The sequence below is a fragment of the Balaenoptera musculus genome, chromosome 3 (genome assembly GCF_009873245.2).
Source record: "Balaenoptera musculus isolate JJ_BM4_2016_0621 chromosome 3, mBalMus1.pri.v3, whole genome shotgun sequence".
NCBI lineage: Eukaryota > Metazoa > Chordata > Mammalia > Artiodactyla > Balaenopteridae > Balaenoptera > Balaenoptera musculus.
This window is the reverse complement of record NC_045787.1, coordinates 108,596,427-108,614,205: the sequence shown is the minus strand read 5'-3', so window position 1 is coordinate 108,614,205 and position 17,779 is coordinate 108,596,427. Positions and strand designations below refer to the sequence as shown.

The 17,779-nt window shown below is 52.6% G+C and overlaps 2 protein-coding genes across 2 annotated transcripts; both read right to left on the bottom strand.

Annotated features, from left to right (window-relative positions):
- Positions 1 to 261: 261 nt before the first annotated feature.
- On the bottom strand, positions 262 to 2,649 carry CSF2 (colony stimulating factor 2). The gene is made up of 4 exons (XM_036847917.1): positions 2,484 to 2,649; positions 2,342 to 2,383; positions 1,481 to 1,606; positions 262 to 694 (listed from the first exon to the last, which is right to left on the bottom strand). The coding sequence occupies exons 1-4, from the start codon at positions 2,640 to 2,642 to the stop codon at positions 587 to 589; spliced, it is 435 nt and encodes a 144-aa protein (XP_036703812.1). The 5' UTR covers positions 2,643 to 2,649; the 3' UTR covers positions 262 to 586.
- Positions 2,650 to 14,505: 11,856 nt separating this feature from the next.
- On the bottom strand, positions 14,506 to 16,284 carry LOC118892530 (interleukin-3-like). Its single transcript, XM_036847285.1, has 5 exons — positions 16,120 to 16,284; positions 15,988 to 16,023; positions 14,892 to 14,984; positions 14,728 to 14,763; positions 14,506 to 14,610 (listed from the first exon to the last, which is right to left on the bottom strand). Exons 1-5 carry the CDS (start codon positions 16,282 to 16,284, stop codon positions 14,506 to 14,508), a joined length of 435 nt encoding a protein of 144 aa, XP_036703180.1.
- Positions 16,285 to 17,779: the final 1,495 nt, after the last annotated feature.

Genomic DNA, 17,779 nt, shown 5'->3' with positions numbered 1-17,779 from the left:
CCTGGAAACCTCTCTCTGGGGTGGGAACCTTTGAGCATCCAGGGAAGCATGTCCAGATGTGCAGAATGTTACACCCAGGAGGGCTGTCACCTCCCCTGTGCTCTGACAGCACTGCCTATCCAGTTGTGCCTGATCTGCTGCAGGCCCCTGTTCCCTGCCCCAACTCCCAGCTTCCTGCCCTCCCTGACCTGGGTAGAGGAGAGCACCTTGAGCATTCGCTCATGGTAGAAAACAAACTGAAAAACTGCACAAATAAGAACAGATTTTTAATCATTTATTATTATGGTAAAACATCTTGAATAAATATGGGGTATGAAATTAAATAAATAAATAAATTAATTAAAATACATAAATATATAAATAAATATTACTGATCCCTGCCAGTGTAAAACATCTCCTGTTTCCCCTACCACACCCGTATCAGGGTCAACATGGCCCAGAGCAAGTCTGTGTTCCCTACAGCCCTGGCCCACCCTGTGGTCCCTCCAGGGTGAAGATCCTGGGTTTTGTTTGGCTCTTTGTGGATGGGAGGGCAGTGATCTGTGAGGTAAGCTCCCAGGCTGGCTTCTGGCTGGTCTGGCCTGCTTCACTTCTGGACTGCCTTCCAGCAGTCAAAGGGGATGGTAAAAAGAAAATCCTTCAGATTCTCTTTGAAACTTTTAAAGGTGATAATCTGGGTTTCACAGGAATTTTCCTTAAGAAAGAAAAGAAAAAAAAAAAAACTTGAGTCCAGGCATGAGTGGGTAATATGGGGGAAGCATCAGCATGTTTCTGTGCTGCCTCTTAGAACTCAGAGGCCAGAAGGCCTCTCTGGGGCCCACCTGCTGACCTGGGTCAGGTGACATGCTGCCACCCATGTGTCACCCAAAAGGCGCACAGCTCTGCCAATGGCAGCCGGGGCCAGGGGCCTGATAAAGTGCAAGCCGGAGGCTGGTCTGCTGGGCAGCTGGGCCACTGCCTCTTTGGTCCCAGGCCAGGGCACAGCAGTTGGGCCCAGGCCGTCTCTAGGAGCCCAGAAGGGGCAGGAGTCAAGGCCACAGGCCTCACTGTTTTCCCACAGGAAAGGAATGTTTGGGGCCTTTTTCCATTTCAGGTAAGCTTTCCTCCTTGCTCCCATGCAATCCAGGCATCCCAGGAGGAGCCAGGGGAAAGTCCTTTTAGGAGGTGGCACTTGGGCCCTAGAACTTCCTCTGGGCCTTAGGCAGGTCTTGAGTTTCCTTGTACTTGCCTCACCTCTGACCTCATTAATGGTAATAATAAAGATAGTAGCAGCTCCCGCTAGGGAGTGCCATAGGCTCTCGAGTCCAGGGCTTTAACTCCTAGAGTTGCTCCCTCTCAGGAGGGGCTAGTCATTACAAATCTGTTGACTCAGAAACCCTTTGGGGTCGTGAACAGCCACAGCCAAAGGTCTCTCCCCAGCCATTCCTCCACCCTCCTAGAATGAGACCTTCCCGCTTGGGGACCTGATGTGGGCACTCACCTGGGTGGGGGGGCAGTGCTGCTTGTAGTGGCTGGCCATCATGGTCAAGGGGCTATCGAGGCTAGTGAGGCTGCCCCGCAGGCCCTGCTTGTACAGCTCCAGGCGAGTCTGCAGGCATGTCGGCTCCTGGGGGAAATGTCCATTCTTTGGTGAGCAGTGGCCAAGTGTGCTCTGGTAGGCACAGGATATCCTCCCCATCACTCCTTCCTGTTCTCATCCCTATCTCCCAAGAGCAGGGCCTGGGAGGGGCGCAGGATTATTCCTGACTAATCTCAGGCTGGACCCCGTTATACACACTGCCCTGTCCCCCTGTCCACTGCAGGCACGAGTCTGACTCGTCCTCACCACTCAGCTCAGGCCATTCCCAGCCAGCACAGCCACATTCCCTTGGCCTGGCATCTCAAGAGGGTCCCAGTCCCCAGAAAAAAGAGATCACTGTCCTCCCAGCATTCAGGGGGAAGGAGGAGGGGGGCCTCACCCAGACCTGCCGTGTGAGCAAAGTTTGTTCCTGAAACCCTTCTGTGCCCGTCAGTAGCCAGCACCGTGTCCACAGGGCTTGGTCTCAGGCCACAGTGAGTGCCCCAAGCCCACATCCCCTGTCTCATGACATAACCCCCACTTACCCACCTGTCCCCTGGTGACCCCTAGCCCCTTGAATGCTAGGTCTGTCCGTGGCTGGTCAGCTAATAAAGGAGCTCACGTGACTGCCACAGGGGCAAAGCCAGTGGCCTCCTGCGCAAGCCTCCTTCTGGCAGCCAGCTGACTGGAGAGAAAGTGGACAACCCTGTGACGGTCCATCTAAAATGGAGTCACTCCCCAGGGACGAGGCCTTTGAGAAGTTGTGTCAGAGAGGTATCTTACCTGGGAGTCAAACATTTCAGAGATGACTTCTGTTGTTTCATTCTGTAGAAAAGGAAAATGTTGGGTTATCAAGCTGACAGGCATGGCAGGTCCGGGCCAGCGAGGTGACCCAGGCGTGGCCTGCGCTCCCTCCCTCACTCACCATCACAGCAGCAGAGTCTCTACTGTGGTTCAGAATGCTCAGGGCCTCCTTGATGGCATCCACATGCTGCCAGGGCCGGGTGGCAGGGCTGGGTGGCTGGGTGGGTGCGGAGGTGCTGCAGACCACAGTGCTCAGGAGAAGCAGGTTCTGCAGCCACATCCTCCTTAGGACTTTAGCCTTTCTCTCTGAGCACTGGGCTCACTGGCAAAAGAGCTCTTATATACACAGTTAGAGGAAATGATTAATGGTGACCACAAAACACCAGGGAGGCGGGGGAACTACCTGAACTGTGGAATCTCCTGGCCCTTATCAGCTACACATGGAAAGGTGAGCCTTTCCCCCAGGTGGTCAGCCTTGGGGGTTTTCATTAATGAGTCTTTCCAAGAATTGGCAGCCCACCCGCCCACCTTCTTGAGCTTCTCCAGCCCTCCTGGGCAGTCTGACCTGCCAAGTCTTCCCCCTCCCTCTGAGGGGCCTCTGGGCACAGCTTGGACTTCCTGGCCTGAAGTGGCTGGGGGGCGGGGTCTGGGAGACATTGAATCGAGCTTCTACTCCCGCCCCCCTCCCCGGCTTCCCATCCTGCCTGTTATCCCAAGAGGCCTTTGGGCCGGCTGTGCCACACTGGGGCCCATTCCAACTCCAGCCTCCCCTTCTCTTCCTAGAGCCCGTAGCTGTGGCCACAGTGAGATATGAGTGTGAGGAGGACTCTCACAGGCCTGCCCCACTGTCCACCTAGGCAGATTCCAGCCAAATGACATAGTCCTGTGACAGCTCACCTCATCTCCCACCAAGGACCCAGAGCAGTCGGCAAGCTGTTCCCAGCCAGGAACCTCTGCCCCACAGCCCCTGTGAGCTGAGGGAATGACAACCATGTGCAAGTCCAGCCAGCAAGATTCCAGAACGTTACTCCATGGTAAGATCTCATCTAACAGCAACAATCCTGGTTTACACAGCCGTATTCAGCTCCCAAGCTGCAGAGGTGAGTTGGGGCTCTCAGTGGGGGTGGGTCAGGGTTCTGAGTTCAAATCCTGCCTCCAACTCCACCTTGCTGAGTGACTCTTCCCTTGAGTTACGTGAACCTCGCTTCCCTCTGCAGGGCAGACTGTCCCCTCTGAGGTGGGCACTGTGCTGCTAGCTACAGCCTCTGGCAGGCATTAGGCACCAACAGGGTCATGGCTGCATCCACAGGAGGTACAGGGGACAATGGCTTTTCAACCAAGGTCTTCTGGGCTTAGCTTCCTACGTGGCCCCTGCCCCAGCCCACCTCCAGTTCCAGAGGCCTCCCTCTGGAACAGGAACTGCTTCTGGAAAAGTCACAGGCTCTTGAGGGGCTGACAAGTGTTTGATTTTCACAATGGACTTTGGAGAGCACAGCACGAGTTGGTGTTTACTTCCCCATGCCATGAGTTTTGTGGTCGAAGGGGTATGGGTCCACACACTTAACGTTTCTGAGTGTCTGTGTGCCAGGGTGGTTGATGTCTGTACTTAGAGATGTGTCAGGAGGGGAGGATGTTTTACATGAGGTGCATCTGTGTGAGCCCCCATGCCTCTGCAGGTGCCCTTCTGATACAGGAGAAGCTCCCCACACTGGGAGATTCTGGGCCCCAGAGGGTGATTTAACCTAAATTGATGGAGTCAGACATAAGCGAGGACATGCTGCTGAGCTCAAGTGGACAGCCCTGGGAAGCAGGTAGAGCTCATGGTCTGAGTACTGTGGCCCGAGCTTGCAGCCCTGGCAAGTTTCACTGCATAGCAGGAGGGTTGTTGCCCTTGTACAGAGAAGCCAGACCTTAGTCCTCCAGACCCCACTGGAGTCCCTGCCAGGATCTGGGGCACACCGCGAGGCCAGCCCTACCCTTCTGAACCTGATGGGACGTTCCTAGGTGGCCAGGCTGGGGGTGAGAGTGTGGCGTGTCAAGGCCCTGGCCCTTCCTCTACCTTTTCCATGAAACCTCTGCTCAGCACCTACCAGGAAGCACTCAGGGGGGAACAGAGGGTCAAGGATACTGGGTGAAGATGCCACACAAGAGTGGAGGTCTGTGTCAGACAGTGCCCTGGAGGCTGTGTGGTGGAGGATGGGGGCCACAGGCTATATGGAGACTGGCCCAGACACTGGCCATCACTCCCCTCTCATCCTTTCTTTCCAACAGGGAGACAGCGGTGGGAAGAGGGAGGCACCCTGTCAGCCAAAACAGAAAATATCCCCTTATGCAGCCCAGAACTCCCTTGTTAGGGAGTTGTTACCTGCAAAGCGGGCCTTCACCTCCTTGCGCACATAAACTAACTGGGACCCAGAGGTGGAAGTAACAATCCACAGTCATGCAGTGAGAAGTGGCAAAGCTTGAAGGCAGGCTCCAGCCCTGCATCCAACACAAAGGCAGCTGCTGTGCCCCCAGCACTGCACAGGGGACTCGGCACACCCTCGCTAAGACGTGGCCTGAGGGAGTAGGATGAGTGTGTGTTTAGGGAGAGGGAGTTGTGAGTTGATGGCCCCAGGGCTGGGAGGAGAGATCCCCAAGGACCCCTCCCGGTCATCCCAGAGACTTTGTGGGCCACCTCCCTCCCCTTCCCCACAGTTCACTGACCCCTTTATCACTACTCCTGCTGGGCCCTCAGTCTGAGTCCTGGGAGGGGGACTGTCACCCTTGTGAGGGGCTGGGGGGCCTTTGGGGGAGGTGCTGGAAGGAGGTAGGGGGCTCTCTCCAGGTACATAACAGGGAGCTCGGGGCTCAAGGCCAGGGCCCTCTGGGACCTGAAGAACAGAACTGGAAACAAGAGACACACCTGCCCAAACAGGGCTGCAGGGAGAGTCCGAGGGAGCCCTGACACTTCAGAAAAGTCCTGAAGGAAGGTTGTTCCAGAACGAACCATCTTGCCCAGAATAGAAAGCTTGCATCTGCAACCTTGACTGGCCCATCAGCTCCAGAGGGACTGGTGAGGGAGCTGGGCCAGGTTCCCCAGGCTCCCACCCAGCACCTTTGCCTGGACTCCAGCCCCAAACAGAGAGAGCAGTGAGGGGCATCCTCAGGACTTTGGAAGTAGTAAAGGCTTCTGGTAATGATTTCTCTTCCTTTTAATTTTTAGTGAAGCCTCCAGTGGGTTTTTTTTGTCCCAAGGAGGCAGATAAAGGCAGCAGCCCCTTCTAGCTATTTGATGACACTCCTAGCTGGGGATGAGCTTAAGGAACAGAGATTCACAGGTGGGGAATGCATTTCCAGCCCTGGAGGAAGTCCTCTGGGCGGGTGGGAGGCATAGGTTGGGGGAGGCAGGCTGGTGCACACCCACCCTTGGAGTGTCATTTCCTGAGTGTACAGTTGTTGTATCTTGGGAAACAGCAAGGAAGCTCCAAGAACCAAGGAGTGAAGTGAAAAAGGACATCTCATTATCCTTGGCCCCACCTTAAAGTTGGCATCCCTGGGCACTACCCGAGGCCTGGCTCGCTCTTTGCAGTGCTCTGGTGCTGGGAACTTCCTCTTCACCAATGACTTCCATATGTCTTGTGCCATGACTTCACTCTGACCTTTGGGCCTATGTAGCCACAACTGAGTCTTCTGAAGTTCCCCTGGCCTCTCAAACTTGTCACATCCAGTCCAGTCTGGACTGGCTCCCCAAACCTCTCTGATACCTTGGGTCTCCCCCATCACAGCAAATGGCCTTGCTGTCCGCCCAGCTGCCTGAACCAGAACCCCGATGTCAGAGGTTCCTCATTCACCTCCTACCCCCAACCCACACACCCAGTGAGTCCCCTCAACGCCTTCTCTTAACTTGCTTCACTCTCATTTCATGACCGCCCCCTCCTGGCTGTCCATTCTCTGTGCACATCTTGGTTGGTACCCTTAACACTGTGCCCATGAGTCTGGGCCTTGTCCTCCCTACCCACTACCCAACATGAGCACCAGAAGTGAGCTCTGAGTGCAGGGGGCTGTGGGGTCGGCCACACCTCCAGCTCCCTGGAAGCTGGGCTATATGGATGTAGAATCCACACACACATGGTTGGGGGTTAACCACCCTCAGGTCCTCCCAGACCAATCAGGATTCGCCAGTGCCAGGGGTCTGGGGATACCCAGAGAGCAGAACAAGAATTGCTCTTCTGATCACCCTGGCCTTTTTGAGGTGCATCTCTGGAGACTTAGAGGAGATGCAGGAAGGCTCCAACTGGAGCTGCAACCACAAAGGTCAAAGATGTAGCTTTGTGTGTATGGTATGGCCTGAGGTGACCAGAAACCCCTCTCAGGAAGGACGAGCCATTCACTGGGTGTTCCTGAGGGTGATGCAGGACCCCATGAGCCCTGAATCTGGGTGGTGGTTGGGCTCTCCACCTCACCACATCTGTCCAGAAAGATGCAATCTAGGGCTGCAGCTGGGCAAAGGGTGGCTATCCCTGAAAATTCCAGTAAGGCTGAGTCCTCTGCCCAGTTTGGGCTTTAGAAATCTCCCAAAGTGGGGGGGAGAGGAGAAGAAAGGTTGAAGCACTACCTCCTCCCTGGGAGGATTCCCCCACAAAGTTTCCTGGGACAAGCAACAATTTCCTCTGTGAGGCAGCGATAATTAAACCCATTGTACAGATGAGGGAGTTGAGGATCAGGGAGAAGGAACTTTCTTGGGCTACCCAGGGATCACTGGTGGAGAGTCCATGCCTGAGACAGAGAGATGCCTGGATGGCAGGCTCTGCTGGGGAAATTGTGCCTTTGGCTCCCAGGACTTCCCGGGGACAGTAACAGGACACTCTAGCTTCCCTGCCCACACCTGGAGGAGTCTCCCTTTACAGCTGCCCTGAGGGGGACATCCCTTTGCTGGTCTACCCAGGTGACCAGCATTTCCTGGCTTTCTGATCCCTGAGATAGAAGACATCAGGGGAGCAGGAACAGATACGGGTTCAGATCCCATCTATGTCATCAGTGATAGTGTGGACTGGGTGGGCCACTGGTCTCCTGGTCCTCAGGTCCCCAGGGAAGACAAGGGGTGGCAGGCCCAGGGAGGGTGAGATCAGCTGAGATGCCTGTGCAGAGGTCCCATGGGATGTGAGAAACTGTAAGGCCCATTTCCTTCCCCTTCATAACTTCCCCTGTGAAAAAGATTCCAGGGAAGCCACAAGCCCCTAATTTCCCCCGGAGTCTGTGGGAGGGACACCCATAGGAAACCCCTTCCAGAGGGTTTTCTCCTGACCCTGTGGGAAACGTGCCAAAAAGGAGTCACACTGCCCATCTAGGTCCTCACCCCCCCCTCGCCTTAGCGCACCCCGTCGATGTTATTGCTGTCACTTTCCATGCCATGTAATCTAGGAATGCCTGCCCATGTCATGGCCTCAGCCCTGATGTCATCTTTCCAGAAGAAAGATGTGTGGCTCCCCACAAACCTCACTGCCAAACCCATGGACTCCTGTCCTTCATGTGCCAACTTCAGTGCCCATAGGCCACCCTGCTGGTGTGGACCTCTCCTTGTGGCTCCTGCTCCTTTCCTACTCTCCCAGGACCACTGGCCACTGGCCAGTCTCTCGCCCAGCTATCATGCCTCTGGCCCCTCAACACTGCTGTCCTGGCCTTCAGCTCTTCTTCCCGAATAACACTCTGTGGCCTTAGCCATCACGTGAACAGGGACTGCTCCCAGTCTGTCTCCTACACACGTAGCCTCTGAACCGTCGAACCCTCCTGTGGGCCCTTAGACCCTGCAGACCTGCTTTTTCATCCCCTGGGTCCTCACCTTGGACACATGGACAGTAGTTCCAACTCTTCTCGCTTACACTCCACAGCACACTTTGTAACCTGCCTCCTCTTCACCATACCTGTTCCTAAAACTCTCTGCCTGTCTGTGCCCCAAACATTCTCCCCCTGTCCTATCCTCCTCCTCCCTCCGACAGCCTGACTTGCCCACCTGACTCTACTTGCCCTTTCAGCAAGCACTGGGAGGCAGCATCTCCCAGGAAAGGAATCTGGCCCCTGGGACCACCAAGCTGGGACAAGTGGTTCCTTGAGACTCCTCAGCTCTGAATACCCCCCATCCCAGCCTGGACCATACAATGGGAGGGTCCACTGCTCCCCTACAAGACTGAAAGCCTTCAGGACCAGATGGAGGGCCAGTGGGAGGGTCCCATCCTCCTCCTCCCCAGCACAGGGCTTGGTGCAGATAGGAAAAGTTTGTTGACGAATTGTCTGAGCTGTGACAACTCATTTCCAGGAGGAAAGTCACCTTCCATCTCAGAGAGGCCACACCAGCTCTCTGCCTCCCTGGCCACAAGCTTAGCTGTAGAGGCTTCTGGTAAGGGTGGATTTAGGTTTCCTGTGCAAACCTTTCCCCAGTACCCCAACACTGCCCCACACCCAGCCCCAGGAGGCAAACTCTGCCAGGCAGTCTGGGTATTCAAGGTCAGCAGACTGGAAATGACTCAGTCAAATGGATTTTCCTGGAAAGAGCCAGCTGACAACACGGCTACAGAGCACTTTCCTCCCTAGTCCTGCCTGGGTAGGAGGAGGTGGCCCTGCCGAGGGCCCAGGGCCTTGCCTTGTAGGAAAAAGCAGCCATTGAGTCCAGCCCTCAGCCTGGGGAGATCAGAGTCACATTTATTGGATGCTCACTGATGTGGGGTGGACTTGGCCAAAGTGTTTCCCCCACCCCCATTCAAGGCTCAGAGCACCTCTGAGGGATCCATTGTTTTATTACCGTGCTCAAGGGAGCCCTGGTCCTTTTCCCCATAGGGGTCAGGACAGATGCAGCAGAAGGAGAAGGAGCACCCTACCACCATCACCCCCGGATGTGGACCCTCACTGCCAGCACTCTGCCACCAGTGCCCCACTACCAGATGCTCTTACAACCCCGTGCTTCCCACCTGGGCACGGGTACGGGCACAGCCACACTCCTTTCCTGGCACAGCTCCCCTCAGAGGTACACATCTTCACTGTCACAGTCTGCTGTCCCTGGCTGCACCACTTCATCTCTGGCATGGCCCATGTGGTGCCCTCCAGGGCAGGGTGAGTGGAGACACTCGCCCACTGTCTGCTGAAGGAAGTCCCAGGGGCGGCATGGTCAAGGGTGCCATGGTCAAGGGCGCCTGTCTGAGTAGGAGGCGAGAAGGCCTCAGGCCAGGATTCTGTGGACCCTGGGGAGTAGGGAGGGCTCCTGGAGGGCCACAGCATGAGCCAAGGCTGGAGGTGGAAGTTGAGTCTGGGATCTCTGAGGAGCTGGGTAGGAGAGAGGAAACCTTGACTACCAGTCAAGGCAGGGGGTGGCTGTGAGCCAGTGGTCTCTCTCTCAGAAACTCCATGAGGCGTGGGGATGGGAACGAGCCTGGATCTAAGCCCAGTGTGTGTGCGTATGTGGCGGGTGCTGGGTAGGATAAGTGACAAATGTGCATATAGAGGATTTTGGCGATAAACATGTGGTGGTTCAATGAATGGAGGATGGAGCTGAGGCACCACGGCTGTGCTGTGCGCCCCTGGAGCTGAAACCAGGAGCTCTTGGAGCCAGTAGGTACCTCTGGAGGCCTGGGTCCAGTCAAGGAGGAGACCCCAGGTGGGCCCTAAACCAGACTTAAAGGGCTCCTGTGCTTCAGTGGGCATTGGCCAAAGCACTGTGGCTTACGGATTCAGAGGCTCTGGAGTCATATTCTCTGGGCCTCATTTTTTTTTTCATATGTAAAATGAAGGCAGTCATAGACTTCATCTGGTCATTGAGGGGATTCTGAGTCCCTTTGCCTGATCCATCATCCCCTCCATGAGCCTGACCTGAGGTTTTCAAGGAGAAAATTGAGGCCCCAGCCCATGGTGAGAACTCACTCAACCCTCCACTCTGGCCCACACAACCTCTGCCTCTCCCTCCCTCCCTCCCTCCCACCATGGCCCCAGGGATCCCGCTGTGCTTGGCTGGCCCCTCTTTCCTCCAGCTTCTCTCCCTCTGCCCTGGCTTTTTCCTTTTGGCATTAAAAACAGTGATGTGGCCCCGTCCTATCCCTCCCCCTCCATACACCCCCGACTCCTCAGGCATGGTTGTCTAGTCTTGCTGTCTCCACAGTGTCCAGGCCAGGCTGGGCTAAGCTAGGCAAAGAGAGGGAGGAATCGCGAGGGACCAGGCTGAGACCCAGAGGTGCGTGGGGCTTCCTGACCAAGGGAGCTCTGGGGGACTTGTCTCTATCTGGCCACCCGGCGCCCACACTGTGGCCCTATAAACTGCCTAAACTCTCTTGTGACCCCCAACTCACCCTATGCTCTTAGACCTCCACACCCTTACTCCCTGGTGCCATCTGCCTGACATCCTTCTCTGCACCTCTGGCTGCCTGATGAACTCCTACTCCTTTATCAAGCTCCCTGTGCATTACCTCCTGAGAGAAGCACCTCTGACGAGATCCACACCCATCCATCCATCGCTCTGTATGTAATAACCCCTACCTACCACACCATCCTGGGCCAACTGGGCATGGCCAAGAGGTCCCCGGAGGCCTGACTCAGTGTCTCCCCAATCCCCTTCCCCAGCCTGGGTAAGCCGTGGAGGGTCCTCAGGGTGTTTGCTGAACTCAGTCAAATGCAGATTCAAGGCCAGGGTGGGAGGAGCAGAACCCCTTCCTGGAGCAAGAGGATTCACACCATGGAGGGAGGTGGGCAATACCTCTCTGAGTTCTCTCCTCAGGCATTTGGCTTCCTGGCAATTTCTCTTTGCTTTATTTTTCTGTATTTCAAAGTTTATCAGTAAAGCTCATCTATGCTCTCTCATATTGCCCTCGCAGTAAAAAAAAAACTATAATTTTAAAAAATTGAAGTATAGTTGATTTACAGTGTTTCAGATGACAGCAAAGTTATTCAGTTTTAGTTTTATATATATATATATATATTTTTTTCTTCTTCAGATTCTTTTCTATAATATTTTTAAAATTAAAAAATAAAATTCCTGGTTGAGGTTATCTACTTTCCTGCTGAAGAAGCATCTTGGATTTGGGAAGGTGGGAACTTTGGCCTTCACTTGGACATTGTGGGACTTATGATGGGGCTTTGGTGCCCCCTTGTGGCAACTGAACCTATAGACCTGGCACTAAGGACAGTCTGGGCAGGCTCTGAGAAAAGACCTGCAGGAGAGACTCAAGCACCCCAGGGCCTCCCATTGGGTCATGGAGTCATCAGCCCTCTCCCTGAAGGCAGATGGACATGATGTGAAAATACCCTAATTTGACTGGGAACTGACCACCTGTTGGTTCTGGGCCCCAGGACCAGGGCTGTGCTTGGGCCTGGTTGTGTTAGACCCAGGCAGGGTCTGAGGTTTGGGGTCAAGGATGAGCCTGAGTGTGCTGGGCTCATGTTCGTCCCACTTCAACCTGAAGCAGCCTGGACTGCTATACAAGAAGGGCGAGGAAGAGCCCCCAGGAAATCTGAAAAGGCCCACCCCCTTCTCAAGCATGTCACCTCCACCCAGGTCCTGCCTATGCTGACTTCACACTCCATGTCCTCTGATCTTTCTGCACCAAGTCTGTGTTGTCTGACCTGACCACTGACCCCCACCTCCTGCAGTCATTCGCCACTAACACAGGTTGCGGTTTTGGTTTTTGGGGTTTTTTTTTATTTTTTATTTTTTTATTAACACAAATGGTAGATAGTTTCACACTGATTTACACCTTTCTTTTTTCCCATTCTTAACCATGAAGTAGTTAATTTTATAACAAAATATACAGATATAAAGTGAGGGAGGTAGATAGCTAGACAAATACATAAATGTGCCTATAGTCAGAAACGAGATAGCATCCACTTCATAACTATGTTATTTAACAAATTATCTATTAAAGGACATATAGATTGTTATTATAAAACATATATCAATAGAGTAATAATTCTCATATATACACACGTATGTATATAACAAATAATCACAAGGTATGCCTATCACATTTAAGTAGATAATAGCAGCTTACCTTTCAAAGAGTTTGAAAAATTTACACTTTCATCAAGAATAAATGAGAATGTCTCTTTTCTACAGTATATTCATTTTTAAACACAAGGTAATTCTAAGTAATATTTTTAAAATAAAATGTGAACAATTAAAATACAGCATTTAAAAAACTCTGGTATGTAGACAATAAGAAAAAAAGAAAAAATGTGTACACTATGACAATTTCATGGGTTTTTTTTTTTTTCAGGAAAAAATATATACACACCAATGTAGGTTCTGAATTTTTATAAAGCCTGAGGAGGGAAGGGAGAGAAACTGAGGGAGAATTGTGGGCTCTTCCTTCTGTTCCATGAGTGCTGTCAGCACATTTCAGTCTCCAGGCACTGGCTGTTATTCCCTCTGTCCAGAGTTCTTTCCTCCCTGATTGCTGCATGGCTGGCACTTTCTTGTCATTCAGGTTTCAACCTATATGTCCCCTCCTCAGAAAGACCTTCCCAGGCCATTCAATCTAAAGCAAGCTCCCTGGACACCTTCCATCTGTCTAGTCACTGCCATATTCCCAGTGTCCAGTAGAGGGCCTGACACATAGGTGTTCAACACCCAAAGCTCTTATGGGACTTCTGAGGAGTCAGAGAGGATGACATTACTCCTTAGCATGGTGACAGAGGAAAGTTTGCTCTGCCTCTTCTCCCCTGAACCCCCAGACAGGAGGAAGTGCACCTGGGCAGGGTGCAGGGGAACCAGAGAGGGAGGCACTCAGAGCTAAAGGGTCAGTGGGACCCCAACGGTCAGGTGGCAGACTGAAGCCACATTCAGTGATGCCCCAGTCTCCATCGTTCAGGTCAGTCTGTGCCACCTCAGGGCCACACTGGCTGTCCTTCCATTGGGTCCCTGCCTACCCACCTGTTTCAGAGAAGAGCTCTGTCATGGAGTAGTGTGGATAACCCAGAGGTATGCAACATTTGAGCTGGTCTTCTTTTCCTCCATGTATTCATTTTTTCTTTTTCAATAGGATTCCAAATCCCCCTAAGCACAGACACTTCATAGTAAATTAAAAAAAAAAAAAGAATTACTGCACACATTTTCGCATCCTTTATAATATACAGGAGACTGTTTCTGTCTGACTTGTCTTTATTATGTTATTCCTGGTCTACTTTAATGAGAAAGATTTCAGTCTGATCTAATTCAAAATCTACATTGCACCTTCTCTTTCTCTACCTTCATTCATCCCTTTAATGACTAGGCATTAGAAAACGTGCTGGAAAAGGGCTCTTTAAATAATCAGAGTGTTACTTGTTACTTCAGGTAGTTAACAGCTTCTTTAAATGAACCTGGGCGTGTTGAGTCAGGATCAGGGCATGCGAGGCTGAGGTTATAGTGTGGGTAAAGGTTTAGAGGTAGGAAGCAAGGTGCGTGGTTCCTCTAGGAAGCCACAGCGCTTCTGTTACCTGGAGCATCAAGGAGGTAGGTAGCTGTGGGAGAAAGGAAATAGAAGCACTGGGTGGAACCAGGCCTTTTATGCTACCGTAATGATCTGGACAAGGTCCAGAAGACCCTGAGGCCTGGAAAATTAAGTATAAACCAACCTGGTCATATCTGCATTTTCTAAAACTCAATCTGGCTCCCCAGTGGACCACAGATTGCCAGGGTGTGGGTTCCAGGCCCATCTGGTGGTAGGGAGGTGTGTTAAATCATCAGGCAAGAGAGTTACTAAGACCTGAGTAAAATTGAGACACTAGCAACAAAGCATTTGTTCAGAGAGTGTGGTTTATTTTCACAGATGTATAGAAACCAGTTTAAAACCTGAGATACAAATGAACATGCCCCCAAGTCCCCATCTTGAGTCTTGTTCAGAAGGAGCAGGACATGGCTCCTCTGCTAAAATAAATACCCTTCACATGGCACAAGGTAATAAATAAATACATAAATAAATAGTCTCAATAGAATAAAAATGAGAATAATCACAGAAGGACAAATGGGGGCTGCACATTACAGGAATTAGATAATTAACAATTAATCTGACTCCACAGGAGAAAATGAAATTCTTCCAGTCCCGGACTATGCGAGAGACATCCAAGAAACTTAGGACAATCTGCTGTTACTGACGTTCCGAGGCTCCAGAGAGGGAGCTGAGCTTCAGACTTCAGACGTTAGGGCTCTATGTGTTCTTACAATTCAGAGAGTCTCTAATGGCAGACAGATATTCCTTCAATTTCACCCGGAAATCACCCAAGTTATTCTTCTCAGTAAGGATTGGCTCTTCCTGTGAAGAAACCAAGAAGGTGGCATTAGATGGAGCCAGGTTGGAAGGTGGATGACAGGCTGCGGTCAGGTCATGGCTGAGGGCATCACCTGCAGGGACATCTAGGGGGCAACTTACCGTGGACATGGCTGTGGGCAGGATTGGCTGGATTTCCTGTGGGAAGAGACCGAAGCAGACAGTCAGAGACTTGCCTGAAAAAGGAGCAGGACCTGCTACCCTCCTCCCCAGAGGCAGGGCAGGACCAAGGCAGGGATCCCAAAACCCTTGACAGCTTCACCTACCTTAAGATTTTTCGTGATTTTCGAATCCTCTCCAAGGGAATTTGTGGCAAATGTCAGGAATTCTTCCAGGTTTGGCCTCCGGAGGCTTGTTTTCTAAGGGGACAAAGAATTCATGTAAACGGGGAAAGGTTGGAGAGTGTCCTTCCCATGGCTGGGCTGAAGTCATCCCCACAGTTTTCCAAGCCTGCTTTCAGGGACATCCCTGGACAATCCCCTCCTTGTCCCCTTCTTGCCCCAGGTGGGTCCCTGAACTACTCCAAAGGGCACAGGCTTAGAGGTGAGTGCACACCCCAGGCAAGCCTTATGTCACCCACATCCCGAGCCCCTGGCTCCTGTGAGCTGCATGAAGGGCCTGGGTGGATCTTTCTGCACTTGGGGAGAAAAAATTTCCCAAAACAGGCTCTAGAAAGGCAGAGGGTTGGCCAAGGGAAATATTTGCAGCAAGAGGCTTTGACTGAATTAAGGGCTCCTAGAAATCAGGAAGACGGTCACAGAGGCTCCAGCATGGAAAGAGGTGCAGTGTGTGAACAGTGAGTGCCTAAGAGAGGGGGAATACAAATGGCCGATAAACTCAGGAGAGATTCCACCTCTTGTTTGACCCAAGAAATGCCATGCAAGCAAAGGTGAGATAACCACTTTAGGAAAAATAACTATAAATGATGATAACTAGGGCTGGTCAGAGTTGAAAATATGACAATTATTCAAGGAAAAGGAGGGAAGCAAGCACGATCCTGAGGGAAATTTTAGTCTGCCAGCCCAGAGGATGCTCCACTGAAAACTGAGCTTAAGGCCTTTGATATTGTTCACCTAGAACTGCCTTTTTATTTTGTAATTTAAAAAAATCATTTTCATTATTACAGCCATGACTGGGGAGATGTATTGAGCAGCTGCTAAGCACCAGACACTGGTCTGGGAACTTGATGCACAGTGTGCATTTAATCCTCACAACAACCCCACTGAGATAGGTGCTGTTAACCCTATTTACAGATGAAAACACCGAAGCTAGTCAAGGTGGAGTGACATGCCTGAGGTCACCCAGGCAGGAGGTGAATGGGGACCCACCCAAGTGCACCCATGTGTGGGGCTGAACTCTTACCATCAGCCTCCTCTTCTCGTTTGAGTTCAAGGAGTCCTGTAGGGGCAGAGGGAGAGAGTCCATGAGTCCTGTTGGCCTGAGGCACCTGCCAGCCCTTCCCTGCCCCTTGCCAACCTTATCCCAGCTACTCACTTCTGAAGCCACAGGTAGCTTGTCTAGCTCATTTGTAATTTCCCGGATCAGGTTGAGTTCATAGCATTGTTGAGTTCCTGGTGTCTTGACTGTTGCCCCTTGTGCTTGAGGGGCTTGGAGTGCGAGCAGGAACAGGAGCCGATGCAGGATGGGGAGGCTGCTCATGTTTGGGCTGCCAGGATGGATTCTGTCTTGTCCGGGCCCTTCGTGGCGTTCTGAAGTGTCTGAGACAGCAGCCATCTTTTATGCAGCGTGCCCATGCCGCGGGGGTGTGGCGGGCGGGCTTCGGAAGAATCTTTATCTGACGTGGAACCTCCATAGCAAACCACAGACTTATTCATCACTTTTTAGTACTCAAAATCAGTGAAACTTGGAAAAAAAAAAATACAGGGTATCTCCTCATCTTGTCAAAGAGGCTAAGAGACAGGCAGGTCACTGGGCAGAGTGGGGACAGGTAACAGGACCTCTCTGACAGGGGAGCGGCCCCCTGACTCTGAGCTCCCTTGAGCCTCCTGCCCAGTGGGACCTGGTCCTGCCATCCCCTGGACAGCCCTGACCCTCTGCTGCCCGCCCCACCTGGCACTGCCTGGTTCTGCATGGGTGGCAGGTGAAGCCCCAATGGAACAGGCAAGAGTTTGTCTGGCAGCTGGTCACATGGCTAACCATCCACCTGTGGGCTCGTCCACTGAGAGCACATCTCTTGATACCCACTCCTAACGCTGAATTACTGGTGTTAAAGCCCCCAGTGGTTTGCCTCCCGGGCTTTGGGCAGCTTCTCCTCTACACTCTCTGTTCCTGGCGGGTGGCAGATGGAGCTCAGGCACCAGACGCCCATTCTCTTATTGGTGTGATAACAGCACAGCCCAACTCTACCCTGTGTTGTGGGATGTTAGCCCCTGGTGGAGGCCTGGCTGCAGGCCCTGGGCAGTGCCTCTGGTAGTACAGAGGAGCTGGGCTCAGGGGCCCGTTGATGGGGGCCCTTGAGGAAGATGTCACTGGGAAGTAGGAGGAGGGGGCTGGCCTGGGGAGGTTTAGGTGGTGGGATTGACATGGTCTGAAGGGCGAGGGAAAGGAAGAGAGGTTTCATGCTGGGCCTCTGGTGATGGGGTCCAGTGACCAAAGGAGAGAGTTGTGTCTCAGGGGTCTGGATCCCAGTCTGTGCTGAAGTGTGATTTGGCAGATGCAGGCCAGAAGGAAGGGTTTGCTGAACAGGGCAGAGGGCAGGGATGGACCATGGGGGTGTCCACAAAGGACCAGAGAAGCAGCAGCCAGGTGGGAAGCAGGCAAACTAGGAGGGTGGGGGGCCTAGAGGGCAGCCCCTGAAGGAAGAGATTAACTGCTGCCCCATGGGGCATGTCAGGCCCTGACACAGGCCCAGGGCAGGGGGTGTTGGTAAAGGGATAAGTGTAACAGGGACATGGGGAAGAGTTCTTAGAGATGATTGGGACTGTGGTGGTGGGGGAGAAGAGAGACAGGATGGAAATGCCAGGGGCTGGGGTGCAGTGTGATGTGATCCGTGTGGGGAGATGAAGGATAGGAGGTTATGCTGAGGCAGGGGAATTTGGGTGTTTCAGGCTTCTGAGCAGAAGGAGATCTGGTGAAGACAAGGACCAAGATGTGGTTGCAGCAGAGGCAGGTGAAGAGGCTGTGGTGCAAGGAA

Excerpts from the sequence above, each read along its gene's own strand:
- CSF2 (XM_036847917.1), bottom strand. The coding sequence starts at position 2,642 with ATGTGGCTGCAGAACCTGCTTCTCCTGAGCACTGTGGTCTGCAGCACC. Across the intron at positions 2,384-2,483 it reads GAGACTCTGCTGCTGTGATG|AATGAAACAACAGAAGTCAT; the intron begins GTGAGTGAGGGA and ends CCTTTTCTACAG. Across the intron at positions 1,607-2,341 it reads CTGAAATGTTTGACTCCCAG|GAGCCGACATGCCTGCAGAC; the intron begins GTAAGATACCTC and ends CATTTCCCCCAG.
- LOC118892530 (XM_036847285.1), bottom strand. The coding sequence starts at position 16,284 with ATGAGCAGCCTCCCCATCCTGCATCGGCTCCTGTTCCTGCTCGCACTC. Across the intron at positions 16,024-16,119 it reads AGCTACCTGTGGCTTCAGAA|GACTCCTTGAACTCAAACGA; the intron begins GTGAGTAGCTGG and ends CTGCCCCTACAG. Across the intron at positions 14,611-14,727 it reads TGCCCACAGCCATGTCCACG|GAAGAGCCAATCCTTACTGA; the intron begins GTAAGTTGCCCC and ends GTTTCTTCACAG.